General features: G+C 33.8%; 1 protein-coding gene and 3 non-coding genes across 4 annotated transcripts; 3 read left to right on the top strand and 1 right to left on the bottom strand.

The window, feature by feature from the left end:
* Nucleotides 1–4,327: 4,327 nt before the first annotated feature.
* Nucleotides 4,328–4,429, top strand: LOC135148609 (small nucleolar RNA snoR100). The gene has a single exon (XR_010286686.1). It is a non-coding gene; the product is annotated as a small nucleolar RNA snoR100 (small nucleolar RNA).
* Nucleotides 4,430–4,476: 47 nt separating this feature from the next.
* On the top strand, nucleotides 4,477–4,574 carry LOC135148601 (small nucleolar RNA Z43). Its single transcript, XR_010286678.1, has one exon. It is a non-coding gene; the product is annotated as a small nucleolar RNA Z43 (small nucleolar RNA).
* A 140-nt stretch (nucleotides 4,575–4,714) lies between these two features.
* LOC135148598 (small nucleolar RNA snR60/Z15/Z230/Z193/J17) lies at nucleotides 4,715–4,805 on the top strand. Its single transcript, XR_010286675.1, has one exon. It is a non-coding gene; the product is annotated as a small nucleolar RNA snR60/Z15/Z230/Z193/J17 (small nucleolar RNA).
* A 2,865-nt stretch (nucleotides 4,806–7,670) lies between these two features.
* LOC108199918 (ras-related protein Rab7) lies at nucleotides 7,671–12,642 on the bottom strand. The gene is made up of 7 exons (XM_017367941.2): nucleotides 12,391–12,642; nucleotides 12,245–12,271; nucleotides 11,963–12,062; nucleotides 9,648–9,794; nucleotides 9,482–9,562; nucleotides 9,052–9,197; nucleotides 7,671–8,035 (listed from the first exon to the last, which is right to left on the bottom strand). The coding sequence occupies exons 1-7, from the start codon at nucleotides 12,441–12,443 to the stop codon at nucleotides 7,969–7,971; spliced, it is 621 nt and encodes a 206-aa protein (XP_017223430.1). The 5' UTR covers nucleotides 12,444–12,642; the 3' UTR covers nucleotides 7,671–7,968.
* Nucleotides 12,643–18,652: the final 6,010 nt, after the last annotated feature.

Raw genomic sequence — 18,652 nt, 5'->3', positions numbered from 1 at the left:
TCGTTTGAAGTATATAACAATTATTTGAGAATCTTGAATGCATGTTTTCACATTGTCTGTATATTATATATTGTAGACAATCTAGTATCAAATGGGATAGCAGAAGATTAGATTGTCGAGTTCCTTATATAATATAATAAAGGTTCACAGTCTAAATGGTGTTAGACAAACCATTGGAACGACTGAAGTATTATTTGGAAAATGTTTATCTTGACTATTGAATAATACTTATATACTTTGTGTATATTGAACGGGATCAAAATAGTAGAATAATTGTTTCTTTAATTCTGACAAAAGAACTAAGATTCTATGATGTTATTAATGCTTAAGTTCTTAATCCGGATATAGTGATTGACACTTGTATTTAATGCACATGCCTTGACTCATAAGTTAAGTAATTTATTTTAAATTACGAATTTATGTATTGGGCAATGACATTATATACAGAGTGGGATATTGACTATAAAAGGAAACCGTGTCCGAAAAATATATTCGGGTGATGATGTCCTCTTGAAAGCTCATAAAGATAATTATGCTTTAGTCCTGCAGGCAGATTTGTTCTTGCATAATTATAAGGTTGAGTGGATGATCAAGGATAAAAGATATTGATTAAATTAATTGTCAGAAATTAATTTAATTAATGGACATGCGATATCTTAAACATGGGGAATTTATAAGCAATTAATATGGGAGCCGAATTAAATAATTAATTTACGGAATTAGGAAAGGTATTGCAAATATTAATTCTTTAGTGGATTGAATTAATATTTAATGACATTGGGCCTGGCCCGGAATGTCATTGGAAGGCCTGACCTAATGGTGCATGATCCCTACTGTAGCCTATATATATTCTCGTTCTCCTAAAGCTGAAAGACACACCAAAACGAATTCATACTAGAGTTTGAGAGAGGCAGACATTTTTCTCAAGGAGACAGCTAGGGTTTTGGGTTTTCGGAGCTTTAAGGAGAGGCACACCTTGGGAGATCGAAGGCCACACTTCGTCCAAGGAGAATCAGGGAATACAGTAGAAGACGTGGATTTGAATCGCTTGCGCCGTAGCGATTAAGGTTAATATTCTGTTCGAACTTTAATTAGTATCATAAAACGCAGGACCAAGGTCCGATTGTTCCTACAACACCTGCACGTTACTTTTCAGCTTTTATGAAGGTTTGTTCATGTATTTGCTTTTCTCCATGTTATTATAATATTTTATTATATTATTTTTAGTGTTTTTTTAATTATATAATATATTTTGATTGTAAATTTAATATAATATTTTTGTTTAAATTATATTTACAGATTTATTTTATTTAAATTAAGTATAATTATATAGGGATAGGATCAAATAAAAACTTTTTTAAGTTACAAACTTACAAACTTTTTTTATTCTCCCATCGTGTTAATCCTTAGTTATATAAAGTATCCATGTTGAAAATTCTTCAAAAAACATCACAATTTTTAAAAATAACGCATAAATAAATCGCGTTTTCAACACATTTATAACTGGGGTTCAACATCGGGTGTTGAACACTAATTATCATTGTGTTGAATATATCTAAAAAGATGTTTAAACTATACCTCTGGGGTTTGGGTAGGGTCTAGAAACATAAATATTAGTTATATAACATGTTTATTTTAGTTCTTACATTTAGAAATTAGTTTACGTACTTCTCCACAACTATTTTAATCGATGTTCAACAAAATATGTTAAAAAAATGTTGAACTCAAGTTATATATGTGTTGAACAAAAAAAGTTTTTAAGTTTGTAAGTTTATACCAGAACCCTCCCCTAATTATATAATCATTAGTGTACATATCATTGTTGTGTTGGAGCATTTGGAATCGTAATAAATGGTTTTGGGACAAGATTAATATGTCGGTTTTCGGTGAAAGAAGGGGCGATGAATATGTTATCAGATTGGAGCAAGGCGCAGCAAGAGGTGGGGAGATAGAGATTAGCGGTGCACACGAGCTCTAGGTACTGGTGCAAACCACCTCAGGGGTGGTTTAAAGTAAATATTGATGCGGCCAGGTTTGTGGATAGTAACTGCTAGGGGTGTAAACGAGCCGAGCCGAGTCGAACACTGCCAGGCTCGGCTCGAGCTCGACTGAAAAGTTCGGGACTCGAGTTCGAGTTCGAGTTCAACCGAGCCTTTAATTTCAAGTTCGAAGCTCGGCTCGTAAATAGTTCGATAGGCTCGAGTTCGGCTCGAAAGCTCGAATCGAGTTACCAAATATTGACAAAAACTCGAAATATGATTGGTTCGACTCGAGTTCGATTCGATTAAATATATAAATTATAAATAAAATATTGAATATATTTGTAAAAATATATTTATAATAAAAAAATTAAAAAATAATAGAGGCTCGATAAGGCTCGCGAACCTTACGAGCCCAGTAATTTGAAGCTCGAGCTCGGCTCGGTAAAACATTCGAATAGCTCGAGCTCGAGCTCGGTTATTACCGAATCAAATTCGAATATTTTCCGAACCGAACTCGAGTAGCTCACGAATAGTTTGGTTTGTTTACGGCCCTAGTAACTGCATAGGGGTGGGAACAATCATCCGAAATGATCAGGGTGATTTTGTGGGAGTTCAGAGCCAGAGGATCGAAGTGTTGCTGCAACCCAGTGAAGCGGAAGCAATAAGCTTAAAGGAGGCACTATCTTGGTTTAAAAAGTTGAGCATTAAGAAGTGTGTCTTCACAACAGACGCAAAGTTATTGTCAGATGCTTGTCAAAAACCCCAGGGAGAGTCATATTTTCACACAATTGTCTTGAATTGTGTCGACTATTGTAAGCACTTTGATAACGTGCTAATTGAGTTTACTCATAGATCTGCGAATGTCGTAGCTCATGTCTTAGCAAAAACAACGCAAACTATGTCAGATGTGCAGGAATGGATTAGTAATCCTCCTGAATTTGTGGTTGAGAGTCTTGTTTTGATTCTATTTAAGTAATGCAAGTGATTTTATTTCAAAAAAAATATATTATAAATCGAAATAAATATTAAAGATAAGATTTGACGAGACCTACTTGTAAGTGGAAGTGAGCCTGTGCATTGGAGGGAAGTGACCACATTTTTCTAATGTCCAATTAATGTTTACGTGACATTAAAAAGGACCCACGTGTAAGTGGAATTGGGCTCCCCTACTGTAGATGCTCTTAGCTCCATCAACAACTACATCTGAAACATGAGCTTCCGAATTCCCATTGCCTAAATTTCCGATGCTGAACTTACAGAAACGAATCAGATAGGAAAAGAATTGTGTACAAAAATACCTAACACAAAACTGACGGAAGAACAGACTCTATGTACCTGATATCTTGACTTGGTCTGCAGATTATTATAAATCTGTGATTTTCAGCTTCTGAGTTCTACTTTTAATAAACATACAATAATCACCTATATTCAGATACGTCAAACAGAGTCAGTATCACTTATTCATCACTATGAACTACACACACAGACCAGTTTCACATAAATACCTCACGTAAAAAAAAAAAGTGCTTCACATAAATAAGGTGGTAAATAACTGGGAAGATAAATTGTTATATTCGAAAGAAGCAACCGGTTCAATCTGGTTAAGTTGTTGCACTTCTCGTATCACTGTTTTTTATTTATATTTCCATATCCAAACAATGAGCTCAATCAAGTTTTTTTTTTTATCAATACTTGAAAAAATACAATCAAAATTTAAATTTAGCTGCAAAAATATAACCAGTCCCCCTCTTTTACATCGCAAGATCTTCATGAACACAAATATAAGGAGCTGTTTTAACTTATATTATTTTTCAGAAATAATTAATTTATTTTCATAAAAATTACATAATATATATATTGTTTCTAAAAATAAATAATTTATACTTAAAAAATAAAATATTAGCCATCTATTAAATAATTATTATATCGAGGAAAACATGCCCATAATCTTTTGCTAAGCAATGCATATTAAAACCATCCGAAAAATAAATACAATGCTCAAAAAACAGGAGCCTGAGTTGCCTGACTGATCCAAAACAATAAAATAAAAACGGACTGTCCATAACACAACTAACAAGAGTAACTGATGGGCCTGGGCTTCAAATCAGTATCCATTGTCCAAGTCTGAATAGCCCAATAAAACGACTCCAAACCCTAACAACACACACTATAAAAAGTAAAACACAACCACAACCTCATCCATCTCATCGAAAAATACTTCAACACTTGATCTGTTCCCATAGCTTCTTCGTTCTTTCTTCTTCGTATATATATTTTTCATAAGCTTCTTATAAGTTACTTATAAGTTTTTTCAGCGTGTACAATTAAGCCGATGCACCGGATAACAAAGAAGGAAGCATGACTATGTACACGTAAATTAATCGGGTCGTCATGTCTGCCCCCTCTGACTCTCTCATGATTCGGGGGCCTGGATTATACCCACATCTCTTTCTTTTTTTTCTTTTTTATGTTTTTTTTTAATGTAATTAAAAAATGACAATGACGATTTGTGATTGGTCTCGTTCGTCGTAATGGGAGATTAAATCTGCCTTGCCGACCATTCTGATATATCACCACCCATAAACTGAGTCTAATTGATTGATTTTTTGATTATTTATTTTGTTGGCCAATGATTAAGCAAAAAATTAAAGACAAGCATATGGCTGAATTTTTTGTGTTGAATAACTAATCTTCTCTATGAGGCCTTTATTTTGTTTTGTTTTAAAGATGTTGTGGATCAGGTGATGATTAGATGCATAGTTCAAATGAAAATATGTGATTACACATTTGAAATTAGTCTTTCGCTTCTATCTGATGATTCCACTCTCTCAACCACATTTAAATTTTCGTGAATTTTTATCTATTTTGGCCCTGGGCTACAATTTTTTCTTGTGGTTTGGCTGCTATTTGTTACTTTTACAAAAGGCAGTTGGTTTATTTTGTTTGAATTAAATGATCAAAGGAGAGTATTTGTGAACAGGGAATTTATGGAATTTGGGTTTGTTTAATTTCAACTTTGCGAACATTTAAATTTAGATGAGTTGGAAACTTATTATGTCATTTAAAATGTTAATGTATGTATAAACTAAATACAGAAGTTTTACTGGAGATAATTATATCAAATTGAAAGGAAAACAAAAATATCGTGACGAGAGAATTTATGAAATTTTGTTCCGCTATAATATGAAATGCTTGAATTGAAAAAGTTTTCTTTTGTGAAACCGAGTTATTTTACAGAGTGTTTGCGGCAAGAGCTGTCCTTTTAATTTCTACACATTTTTTTTTCAGGATATCTCATTCAATTCTATACATGTCAAAATTTTCCCAAATTAGTTAATTTTTATCATATAAAAATTCCATACATCCACTGATTCCATCTACTTTTCTTAATCTATCACTTAAATATTGATGGGTCCTACTATTTTATTTACTTTTCTTTCTATTTCTCATTACTTTACATTACTCTATACACTTTTCTGACCAGAGAATTTGGCACAAGTATTTTCATTGGAAGAAGGAATTTGACAAATGTTAACAAGTTGAACGGTGATATACCAATACCACTAATGCTCCAATGGGACTAGACACTAGATGCTCCAATGGCGAATTGGTAGTGAACCGGTTTTGGTGGATTTTCTGTTTATTTCAACCATGATAGGCGAAGTTCTTGCAAGGTGTAAGTGTAACTATCTGGTGTTACACTGTACATGCACTAATAATCCCTTTATGTACAAAATTAGTATCACTTTTTATTTTTTAACAAGGCAATGGATTTCTATTTGTATTAAGAGCATCTTCAATAATCTCCTAACCCATTTTTAAATATAATATAAATTATTAGCTCTTAGAGCAACGACAGGAGACTCCCCACCTTGCCTCCTAAATCATATTCTAGTGAATTTGATGTTAATTTTGACTCTATCAGCATCTGTATTCCCTCTTAAAAAATTAGGAGCTGCAAGACTCTCCTCAATACAGAGAAGTACATATGGACTCCTAAACTAATTTTATATTAATATGTGTTAGTTTCCCTCCAAAACCTATCCATCATTTCACTCCTCTCATATTTCCCTCTCTTTTACAATGGATAAAGATGTTGAGAACTGTTGGAGTCATCCTCCTCATTCTATGCCTAAATGGGTTAAGAGTGTCTATTATAATAATTTTTACAGGGAGTCAGTGGAGCAACTCTTGGAATTGCTCTCGGAGCATCTCCAATGGGTTCCTCAAACAAGCTCTTAATTCTAAATCTTAGGAGGATATAAAAAATTAGAGTTTCAATGGGTTCCTAGTAACTCTTTAAAAATTTAAAAGCTTCTTCTCTCTCCTTTCTTTTAAAGAGCATCTAGGTGCTCCTAACTTATTTTCATTGAATAAAATAATCACTTTCTTCTATTTCTATTCACTTCTCTCTCCAACTTTTCTCTCAAATAATAATAAAACATAAGTTAAGAGCAAGTATAAGGAGTATGGTTGGAGTTGTCACAATATTTAATGTATTAACTTAGTGGGAGTCATATATTATATTATTTTTTAAAGGACTTAAGAGCACCATTGTAGATGCTCTTAGTGATTTAAAATGAATTTAACTCCAACAATACTCCTTATGTTCACTCCTTACTTTGTTTAATATTATTAAAAGTAAGTTATGTGCATAAAAGTACAAAAGAAAGTGGATGAAGAGAATGTGTGTTTACAAATTTAATATAAAATGTTAGTTAAGAGTGACTGGTAGCCCTTAAAAGTGAGGAGATGAGAGAAATTTAGTAGATTTAAGAGCAACTAAGAGAGTAAGCAAAAGTATCATCCTCCTCAAATTTCAATTTTAGAGTCACTATGAAGAGTCTGTTGAAGATGCTCTAATTCTGTTAATAATAATGGTTTTTTACATGCACAAAAAACTCAACTGATCGGAACTCTTCTTGTCTATGAAACACATATTACTGTGTAGCTTTTGACAATGGGCAACACCACTGGCAGCAAGGGTCACCAGATGCCCCAGCCCGAAGAAGAAATTAAGATTTTCAGCCAGTCTTTGGAAGTGCCACTAATGAAGCTTCGGCTTCCGAAAATTTGCATACCAGATGTTAGCAGGGGCAAGGAAGACGAGACAGCTTGTTTAACAAACACTTGGGAGCTAAAAGATGCACCAAATTGGTGGTTGTCAACAAAATCAAGGAGCTTCAATCTGCGAAGAGCTGAGGGGTCATTGAGATGACACCGTTGTAAATGCTTCTTTCCGCAACCACCATCTTGGTGCATCCTTTTGACTACCTAGTTTTGATTACAAGTTTCCCATCTTGCTTGCCCCCACTAACACTCCAAGCCAGAAACTGATGATGATGCAATATTTAGCTCACTTCTAAAGCACTTTTTCATTTAGCTGATGTTCCCTGCTATTTATGAACATGTATCATGAAACAGATGAGGTTATTGGCACTTATTGCAACCAAATTATTTAACCAAAGAACTGTACATGGGAAAAATATGACTGAACTTGAGTGTAAACTCTTGAACTACCCTGTACGGGAACATTGATACTTGAGGCTTTTATGATCAACAGATGTAACCGAAAACTCAAGTCTGCTGCAACCTCCAAAGATGAAAACCCCAAAGTGGCTCAATTATTTGGTGCAATTTACCAGACAGATACAACATAAACTAAAAGTTGAAAATGCACGCTGCAAGTAGCATGAAACCTTTACATACAAGGTGCAAATTTCAATACGCAGCACATCAACTAATGAATGCAGAGAATAGTATGCATAAGAACAAAATGAAGGTGCAAGTTTGCCCACAGAAAATTAGAGTAGAAAACGTTTAACTACAGAAAAAATAATGATATCCAAAGTATAAACATTTAGCTGCATTATGACTGCTTAAGTATACACAGAAGTTTGATCAATTCTGCATTCAGCAAGTAGATATTTGGTTGAGGCAGAAGTCTTCCCACATTCTGAGTTCCAAATTTAGATGCCAAATGAAACTAGCACTCACAGCCTGATGATCTTTGTTGTCGCCCACCACCCACGTCAATAGTATCAGGAAGGTACCTATTAAAAGCCACCAAAGAGAAAAAAACAACCAAAATGGTTTATAAAGAGAAGACGTAAAATATATCAAAACAAAGTTTACAGGGATCTCAATTATTAGAACTTTTGTGATTAATGTTCATGTTCCACAGCACCATTCATTTAATTGGAAATCATATGGCCACCCTCTGGTCACCTCATTTTCCAATTCTTTCTGGCTTGTTTGGGAACTTGTAATTCATTTGAATAAATTTTGCAACAAATGACATGTTCGTATAACCAAAAGAACATAAAATTCAGATATAATTCAATCCCAAGGCATTCGGATAGAAGCTTAAATTTGAGATTTAAAATTACAACTCAATTCATCATGTCACCAGACACGATCTTGCTGTATTTACTACATAGCTAGACATGTTCTATATTTAGCAGTTGTAAAAGCATATCCAACAAATTAGTTATATGATGCCCTAAACTACAATTTTGAGGAATATGCTACAAAAATCCACTCCAGTAGAGTCCTAGTCATTCCTTAAATTTTTAGGATCCACTTTTCATTCCTCATATGTAGGTAATGGCTAACCCATTCCTCATTTGGTCTTTAATGATTAAATATTCACTTACCAGTTACCACCTTTTGTACACTATTTCCCACATTTTTTACATTATCTTTTTGCTAATAGATTTTGACTTTAATACTATAATAATAATAGGATACACAAATAAGGATTATTGTTGGAGTTGTTAATCAATACAGAGTCCTCACTTTTGAGAAATTAAATTGTTTTTATATATTTAGGGACCCTGCTGGAGATGCTTTAATGATTTTCAATTAAGCTAATAATTGGATCGATGTAAATCTCCTCTCCCCCAAATCTTCCTAAAATTCCCATATTAATTAGACGTGTCCTGTATTTTAGCAGGAGCAATGATTTACTATTAATTTATCAAATGATACATGTAAGCATCCCCATTCCCCAAACAAACACAAATGAATCTTCAGAAACAAAATTCCAAATGCTAAAAAAGATACTCACACTTCTTCCTCCGGTTCATTCTTAAGAGCATTTTTGGCTATACACTGGAAAGCAGCTTCAACATTAAAACCTTCTTTGGCAGAAGTCTCAAAATAAGGAATATTGCCCTTAGAAGAACACCAAGCTTTTGCCTTCTTCTCAGAAACCTAAGATTTAAAAACAAGAGCACATAGAGATGGATACAGTCAAGGCAGAGCTCCAAACAGATATAAATAATCACCCTCTACAACAGAGAGCAATAAAGAACTAGGTGAAATAACAAACAAGAAACGGATTCCATCCTAGACCACCAGACATATGATCATTGTTAAATTTCTTGAACCACTAGTTAGAATATAAATTCTTGAACTACCTGTGTGCTCTCCCTTGTGAACTCGATAAATCAGATAAACCAGTATATTAGACAAATAAGAAAATATAAGTATCATACCACTCGGCTGTTGCCACCATCAACATCTATCTTGTTCCCCAGTACAACAAAAGGAAAATTTTCAGGGTCATGGGGACTGGCCTAAACATCAGAAGAAAAAAAAAATTAGACTTAAATATGATCACAACAGTAGAAATAATACTACTATTGATTACATTATAGTCACCTGAATCAGAAATTCCTCTCGCCAATTATTGAGGTTGTCGAATGACTTCATGACATTAACATCATGTACAAGAACACAACAGTCAGCACCACGGTAAAAAGCAACACCAAGGCTTTGAAATCTTTCCTGTCCTGCTGTGTCCCATATCTAAAAAGAGGATCCAACTGGTCTTAAATAATGCAATAGGGATAGCTTGAGATGGCTCTTAGATCTAGGATGACAGACATCATAAGAATGACACGTATGTTTTATTCGACTAGCAAGGTTAACGACAAGCTATATTGATAATTTCTTCATGGTAGATACATATTAAATGCAGTTATGCACTCAATTATGAAATCAAAACACACTTAGACATGCACATTTTCATATTTTGAAATGTCTTTACTCTAATTGTTTTAGTTTTGGTAAGCTTACCTAGGAAATCTGAAGATTCTAGAGACCTGAAACTTCAGTAAATTACTACTAACCACAAAAACTCGTACAGTTTGCACCTAGTAATTGCAAATCTCAAGGTTGATCTAAAAACCTTAGTTGCTATGAATAGCTAGCTGGGAGAATAAATATAGAACATAATAATATGGTTTATGCTATCTTTCAAATGTTTTCTTTTAGTGTAAATAGAGGCTGTTGCTGTAGCCTAGTGGTAAGGCAGCCCTCCCCCATGGGCAGCCAGGTTCACAGGCTAAATACCCCCCCACCCCCCCCCCCCCCATAATTAAATACAAATATATAACCAATTCAAAACAATAAAGAGCAAATTTGACGAAGAAAAAAAAACCCATCAGGTTATACAGGGACCAGGGTCCATTGACAACTAGGCTCATTATCAACTAGAGATGGCCCAGTGCAGTTGTACAGACATTGGCTCATGTTTCAGCTCTAAGCATTTATTATTCTCCTGCACTGATGTAAATGGCCTAAAAATATGGAAGCAATAAAGTATGCATACTTTGTTTGGGGCAACATCCTACCACCAGGCAAAATGTAAATAGTCCGCAAACATGTTTAACACTCTGAATGATATTATAGAATACCTTAAATTCCTAAAACATACTGCATACTGCATAATATTCATCAGAAAAGTACAGAAAACACATACTGCATATTCATCAGAAAAAACAAAACTCGTCAGGTTATACAGGGTCCATTGACAACTATACTAATGATCAACTAGAGATGGCCCAGTGCAGTTGTACTGACACTGATCTCATGTTAAGCATTTATTGTTCTCCTGCACTGTTGTAAATGGCCTAAAAATATGGAAGCAATAAAGTAGGCATACTATGTTTGGGGTAATCGTAATATCCTACCACCAGGCAAAATGAAAATAGTTCACAAGCATGTTTAACACTCAGATTGATAATAGAATACCTTAAATTCCTAAAACACACTGCATATTAATCAGAAAAAAGTATAGCAAGGTATTAATCACAACTACTATATTTCCTATATAATGACTTAAAGTTAATAGGAACAATTGGCAATGACAACAAGTAGGCAATTCCTTAAAGAAGTCTAGAAGGAGAGGCATAATCTAATCCCTTGAACTGCACTTGCAATGGGTAGTACTCAAGAATTGTAGATAATTACATGGTGATACCATGGCAGATTAGCTACTGAAGAAAAAGGCAAGGAAACCTAAAAATTTCATGCATATATTAATATTACATTTACATTATTGTTACATAATATCTAGTTAATTGCTTTAATTAGCTACCTAGTTACTGATTATCTATTTTATCTAGCTGTTATTGAAACCTTACTTGGTTTGCTAATTTTTCTAGCGGAAATTACTTAACTAAGTTTCATAGTTGATCAATCTAAACGAAGACCATATGAGAAGAATATATAAAGGGACAAGTAATATAAAACATAAAAAGTAAAAACTCAAAAATCAGTAAGGAATTTTATCATGATCAGTACAGTAATAAGTTAATTATGCCCGGTGAAGATTTGGACATAAATAAATTAGTAGGTTATGATAAGACTAGTATACTTGCAGAAACACATAGTTTGATACAGAAATACAAAATCTATCTGGCAGGTGAAACAAATAAACACCTACAAGTTAATAAACAGATAAATCTATTTGGCAGGTAGAACAAATAAAAACCTAAACGTTAGTAAACAGATAAATCTATTTGGCAGGTAAAACATATAAACACCTAAACGGAATAGACAGATAAATTAAATTAATCATCTGCCTCATTCACAACATTTTATGAAGCAGAGCTCGTTAAGATAAATAAATTAAGAAACTATATCAAGTTAAATATAATAATTATTAGAAAGGACAGTACGCGTGGTGCTACCTGCAAGGTGAAAAGCCGGTCCTCGAATTGGACTTCTTTGGTCAAGAAATCGGCACCAATTGTGGCTTTGTACTGACTGCTGAACTTGCGATTCACATATCTAGTTTACTTTCATTAAGGTACACACACACACTAGATGTATTATAGGTCACAAGTTCACAATATCATATTCAATTATTCATATAATTCGTATGCATCTCTGAATCAAAAAGGATCTGACACTAATTATTTTATCTCAATTATATATAACGATGTGTGTGTGTGTCTAGAGAGAGAGGATACTGATTCATCAAAGATGTCTTCCCAACCCTGCGAATATCAAATCAAACATCATCAACACACACTACACATATAGACGAGCGAGAAAGCCAGAGAGAGAGGGAGAGAGAGAGAGAGAGAGAGAGAGAGAGAGAGAGAGAGAGAGAGACCCGCTGTCGCCGAGAATGATGACTTTGAGAAGCATACGTCGACGAGAAGCCATGGAATTGCGGAGCTTTCAATTGATCACAGAGAGAGATGTATGTATAGGTGTGTGTATTGTGAACAAGCCCTTGTAATCGAAGAAAATGAGCAAGACTGCGTTTGAGATTCAAATTGACACAAACTCCAATTGATTGAATTTTTTTTATTTTTTTTCCGAATATTCCAAATTGGTCTCGCTCTCACCTGCCTCGCTGTATCTAACATGTTATGGGTTGGATTGGCCCCTTTTTTATTTGCCATTTTCCATTTTCTATTTGAATCTGTTCATTTATTATTATCTTTGCACATTTTTGTATGAATTTTATGTGTGCCGTTTATTAGGGGCGAGCAAAAAATCAAAACCGAACTGAAATCGATAAAAGTCGGTAAAAACCGAGCCCAAAAAAACCGATCCTAAATCGAAACCGAAAAATAAAAAACCGAACCGATGTTCTTGGATTGGTTCCGGTTATTGGTTAAAAACCAAACCGAACCGATTATTTAAATAAATAAATAAATAATATATATTATATGAATTTAAATAGTTTCAAAAATATTATATTTTATAAGTTGGGCTAATGTTAATTTCTTCCATATTATGTGGATTCCTGGCTTTGAATTTTCTGCTTGCGCTTCAAATTATTGACTTGGACCGTTGGTTTTGTTAGTTTGCATTCAAAATGTCTCCCCGTACATGTTGATTATTCCATGGTTGTTTTGTGCACAATGTGATTAAACCACAAAACCTCTTATAAGCATTTTTCTCTACTGATTCCTCATGTTTTTTATTTGTCCTGCTTCTAAACCTTCTGCAGAACCATTTTATACACTGCTTCTTTGACATTGGTGCCTTAAATGTTAAGAAACCTCATGCATAAGAACAATATAACTAGAAAGTGCATATTAGTTTGAGGGTCTGATTTCACATAATAGGCGCATCAATTTATCTCATTCGTTTGTTTTTCATTCTTATATTTGCCGGTTTTGTAACCGAAGACGAGCCGATTAAATCGAGCCGAGGTTTTTTAAACCGAAACCGAATCCGAACCGGCGGTTGCAGTTTTCAATTTTAAAAACTGAAGATATATGGTTGCGGTTCCGGTTTTATCCCGAAACCGAGCTGAACTGGCCCATGCTTTCCCCTACCGTTTATTACATTGTTCGAAGAGGAGAGTAGGATATATTAATTTCATTAAGAAAAAATAAGTGTAGTAAACGTCCTATTTCTATACGCTCTATGATATATGTATACATGGGTCCGGTCCCTGACAACCATTTGTCAAGGACAGTTTATCTAACATACACTTTCAGGGGCGTCAGATCTATATTTTCCGCGGATCGGAACTTTTCCTTTCCGCGGAAAGGAAAAGTTCCTATCCGTGAAAAATTATAGCGGATGATTAAAAAGAATTATTCAATCCATACGCTTGAAATACAGATCTGATGGTAATGGAGCTGTGTGCAGGGCTGTGCATTCGGTTAATCGAAACCGAATTTTTTTCCGGTTAACGAAACTGAAATTTATGAAAAATCTCTACCGAATACCGAACCGAATTAATTTCGGTTAATAACCGAACCGAATATAAAATTTCGGTTAAAACCGAAAACCAAATTTATTAACCGAAATTCTTAAATGGTGTATAAAAATATGAAAATAACTTTTACAATAGTTAAACATAAAATAAAGATAATTATGTGTTTCTTGCATTTGCAGACTTGCAGGTTGCTGCACATTAACAAAAGTGAATCATAGAGGCAGTGACTTAACTGCTTAAAAAAATTTCTTAGCAAGCATAATAGGTCAGTAACTAAAACATTTAAACATGTCCTCTTGTTCACTCTGATGATGTGATGTCTGAATCACCAATCACCCCCATTCACACTTCTGAATCTTGACTCCTGCAGTCTTGCTGCAGTGCTGTTGGTGTTAGATACTGATGGAGTGAGTCGAGTGACAATGAATGAAGCCTCTAATTAGGTATATAGGTTTAGGTCTTAGACATACTACACGTTATAATTTTTATATTATTAATTAAAATATTAATTTTTTTATAAAGTAAATAAAAATTCGGTTAACCATTCGGTTTTCGGTTAACTGCGGTTAAAAAACCGAAAAATCGAAAAATGAAAATATGGCTACCGAAATATAAATTTCGATTAACTGAACCGAAATTATTTCGGTTATTCGGTTCGGTTTTCGGTTAACCGAACCGAATGCACACCCGTAGCTGTGTGTTAGATAAGGTCTCCCTGACAACCATTTGTCAGGGACCAAAACCCTGTATGCATATGTGGGTCTTATTTTACTACAAACGTTCCTCGACTATGAACAAATAATTTGTTGTTTAATTATGTAAACTTTTAGTTATTCATTTTACTTAATATATGTATATATATATATATATATATATATATATATATATATATATATATATATATATATATATATATATATATATATATATATAGGCAAGTGCTCAAATGAGAACCCCAACTAATTAGAGATATGAGATCTAATCTCAGCCACACATTTTTATCCCTAAAATAAATCACAACCACACAAATTATATTTTATAGTTTTCATTTACCCACCCATCTTACTCACCACCTACCCATTACCCAGTGTCTTCTCTCACCGCATCAAAACTCCACGCCCTCCATCCGTTGCCGCCATCGCCGCCGATGGCTCAGCATTTCTCTCTTTCTTCGCCGCTGATGCGGTGGGCTTGACTATACACACACAATGAATCGCATATCCCCTTTCTTTGCTGCTGCTATCGCCGATGTCACGGTGACGTTGTCACCGCCGGCAACACCGCAACCCCGCTGCACAACCTTGATGTACAAACACTCATCCTCCTTTCGTTTCCTCTATGTCTCCTCGCCGCTCTCGGCCTCCCCTCTGATCTTCCTCGTTCTCGTAGGCGAGAGTCAATCGGCTGAGCATTCCGATGACTCTCCGACCTCCATCCGGTAATTACAATCTCCTTTAATCGATTTTCCGAGACCTCAAGCATTATCAAATAGCTGTTTATTCAATTCTGTTCATTTTCAGTGATTTTATTTTGTAATTGGTGATTTTTTTCAGATTTAAAGGGTTGTAGACAGTGGTGATAGTCTGTGGATGGTAACGATGGTGATTAACGATGACGTTTTTAGTGATTATTGTTATTATGTCGGTGATCATTTCTAGTGATTTTGTTTTGTAATCGGTGATTTTTTAGATTTTGGGGATTTGTAGATGATTGTGGTGGTTTCTAGATGGTGAAGTGGTGATAATTTTTATGATGTTGTTGACCGGAGTTGATGAACGGAGTTAGTGGTGGATATGGTGGGCATGAATAATGGCCGGGTGTGTTGATTTTCGTTTCCTGGTGGTGATTTTCATTTTTGAAGTAGTGATTTTTTGTTTTCCGGTGGTGATTTTTTGTTTGACAGTGGTGATTTTATGTTCGGCGGTGGTGATTTTCCGGTGGTCGCCGGAGGTGGTGGTGGCCGGGAATGGCGGTCAGTGGTGGTTGGAGGTGGCAGGTGGTGGAACTAGAATGAGGATGAAGATAATATATTTAAAAATTAAAAATTAATGTATGGTGAGAAATTGATATAAGGTATGAAATGAGTGGTTAGGATTGGATCTCATATCTCACAATAACGTTGGTTCTCACTAGAGCATGACTCTATATATATATATATATATACATATATATATATATATATATATATATATATATATATATATATATCATCATTGTATATACGATAGAAATGTGTATAACTCGTCCAATAAATCCATATCAATCAAAGTTACAGAACATATTTATGTACAGATTATGAATGTTGACTAGTATGTCCGATTGTTTTCTCTAATGATTGGAGTCAATGGGAGAGTGGGAATTTATTTCACATCAAAATTAACAAAAGGGAGAAACTTCTTGGCAACCTCTTCCTTTCTGTGGCTGTTTACTTAGTTTGAAAAGAGCGAAACTACCGTCTACATAACCAGGGGTCAGGGCGTGCTACTATTCATACCATTACTCTTATGAAGCGCACTGTTAGAGAGAAGTTATTTACTTCAGCAAAATTTCAGAAATGGCTGCATGAGGATAGTAGGCTGATTTGCCTTTTATACTAAATTTCTATTTAGTCTGCTTAGCTTTAAAGCTCTTTATTTTACTTGTCTGTCTAGTCTGTCGTAAGTTTTTTCCTTGTTGATTGCCGAGCGGGTCGAGCGGCTAGTTCTCTCTGTATCTTCTTGGGGTATGCTCCTTGTAGGATGTATTCCGTTTTTCTCTTTTATATAAATTATTATTTAGCAAAAAACAAAATATTGACTAGCTAGATTAACCACCTATACAAAGGTCCTAGGTCACGTAAACTAGATATTTGGTGTTATTATTAGTTGTCTTAGATGCAGCCTTTCATAAAACCTAACATCAAAATTGTTGTACAACTGGTTATGAATTTGCAATCTTTGTGGCTTGTCTCTCCCGAATTGCTGTATAGCTAACCAAGAAGAAACGAGATCATGCTAATGTTTAATTTTGTGGATAAACGAATAAAAAGCACTCGTTGGTTATAATGGTGAGCTAAATTGGCCATCATGTAAAATTTGTTGAATATTTAATGCATTGTGTTGACGGTATTTACTATATTGATCGGATATAATTAGAAATAGTATGTTATTAATAATTTAGGTCGTTATAAATATAACATATCATTTTAATATGGTAATAAATGATGTGTAATTTTTCTACAAATTTAATACACATATGTAGAGGTAAGAGGTTCGACAAAGTTATAACTTGACTATAGTTACTCCCTTCGTCGTGTCCATTTGTATATGTTCGCTGTTTGTATGCATAAATATTATGAAGCTATATTTTAAAGGGAAAATAGATTTTTTTGCCACTCAACTTATAGTGTTTTTAGAAACTTACCACCCAACTAATTTTTTTATTCTTTTAGTCACTAATGTTAGGTTTGGTTTTATTTTTAGCCACCAACTTAGATTTGGATTTGATTACCAGCATTATGATAATTTTTTTGTCACTAAACTTATTGCGTTTTTAGAAACTAACCACTGAACTATAATTTTTTTATTTTTCTCACTAGTGTTAGATTTAGCTCTTTTTTTATCACTGAAGTTAGGTTCAGATTTGATTATTATCATTACATTTTATGTGTATCGTTATTAAAATATAGGGGTAGTCGGTAATATTTTGATGATTTGATATATGTTTGTATTTTTATATGTAGTACTTTTTATGTCTTCAAGGTCGCTTACCTTGGATGATAAGAATTTTACACGCATTATATGGCCTTTAAAAGATGTAGTTTCATATATAACTTTATTTTTTTTCTTCCGAAATAAAATTCAGCGTTTGAATTTTTACACACAAAAATAAGTTATGAAACTATGTTTTATAAGAATCTCAAATACATGCTAAGCACTAGAGAAAATTTGTAAACTAATGAGAGGGACGAAGAAGTAATATTAATATAAAATGATGCATTATATATAGAAGACAATCATCGAAAATTAAGTTTTCCTCTCTATTTATTTATCTCGAAAATTGTAATAAGATAAAGTTATTAAAATTTTTGAAGATAAATTTAAGAAAGATCTTAGATTGAGCTAGTCCATTGAAAGTTTAATAGCGAAAGATGATGCGTCATATCACTTGATTACACTTCATCTTATGAGAGACTTCATCTTATGAGAGAGGGTGAATTGTTTGAAGTCATTGATTTCATATTCATGATTTATTGAATTTTTAGAATCTAATTACTATTATTCCTGATTTTAATTTTTCATCGGCTCATTTTATATTACTATTGCTATATATAAGAATATAAACATACGACACATCATCAAAATATTAGATACTATCACTATGTATAAATGATGATACAAAAAATTATCATAATGCTAGTAATCAAATCCAAACCTAAGCTGGTGGCTAAAAATAAAACCAAACCTAACATTAGTGACTTAAAGAATAAAAAAATTAGTTGGGTGGTAAGTTTCTAAAAACACTATAAGTTGAGTGGCAAAAAAATCTATTTTACCTATTTTAAATTAGTTTTAAAAAACGTGTCAAAATGAGAATGAGAATGAGGGAGGACAAATAAGGGGGAGTATGATTGGATTGTGACATTTTTAATTAATTATTAATTTTTTTTATGTGCCAATTCAAATTTTAGTCGGGTAATTACGGTTGGATTTGC

The sequence above is a fragment of the Daucus carota genome, chromosome 8 (assembly GCF_001625215.2).
Source record: "Daucus carota subsp. sativus chromosome 8, DH1 v3.0, whole genome shotgun sequence".
Taxonomy (NCBI): Eukaryota; Viridiplantae; Streptophyta; class Magnoliopsida; order Apiales; family Apiaceae; genus Daucus; species Daucus carota.
Note: the sequence above shows the minus strand (reverse complement) of the source record. Positions and strands in the feature narration are given on the sequence as shown.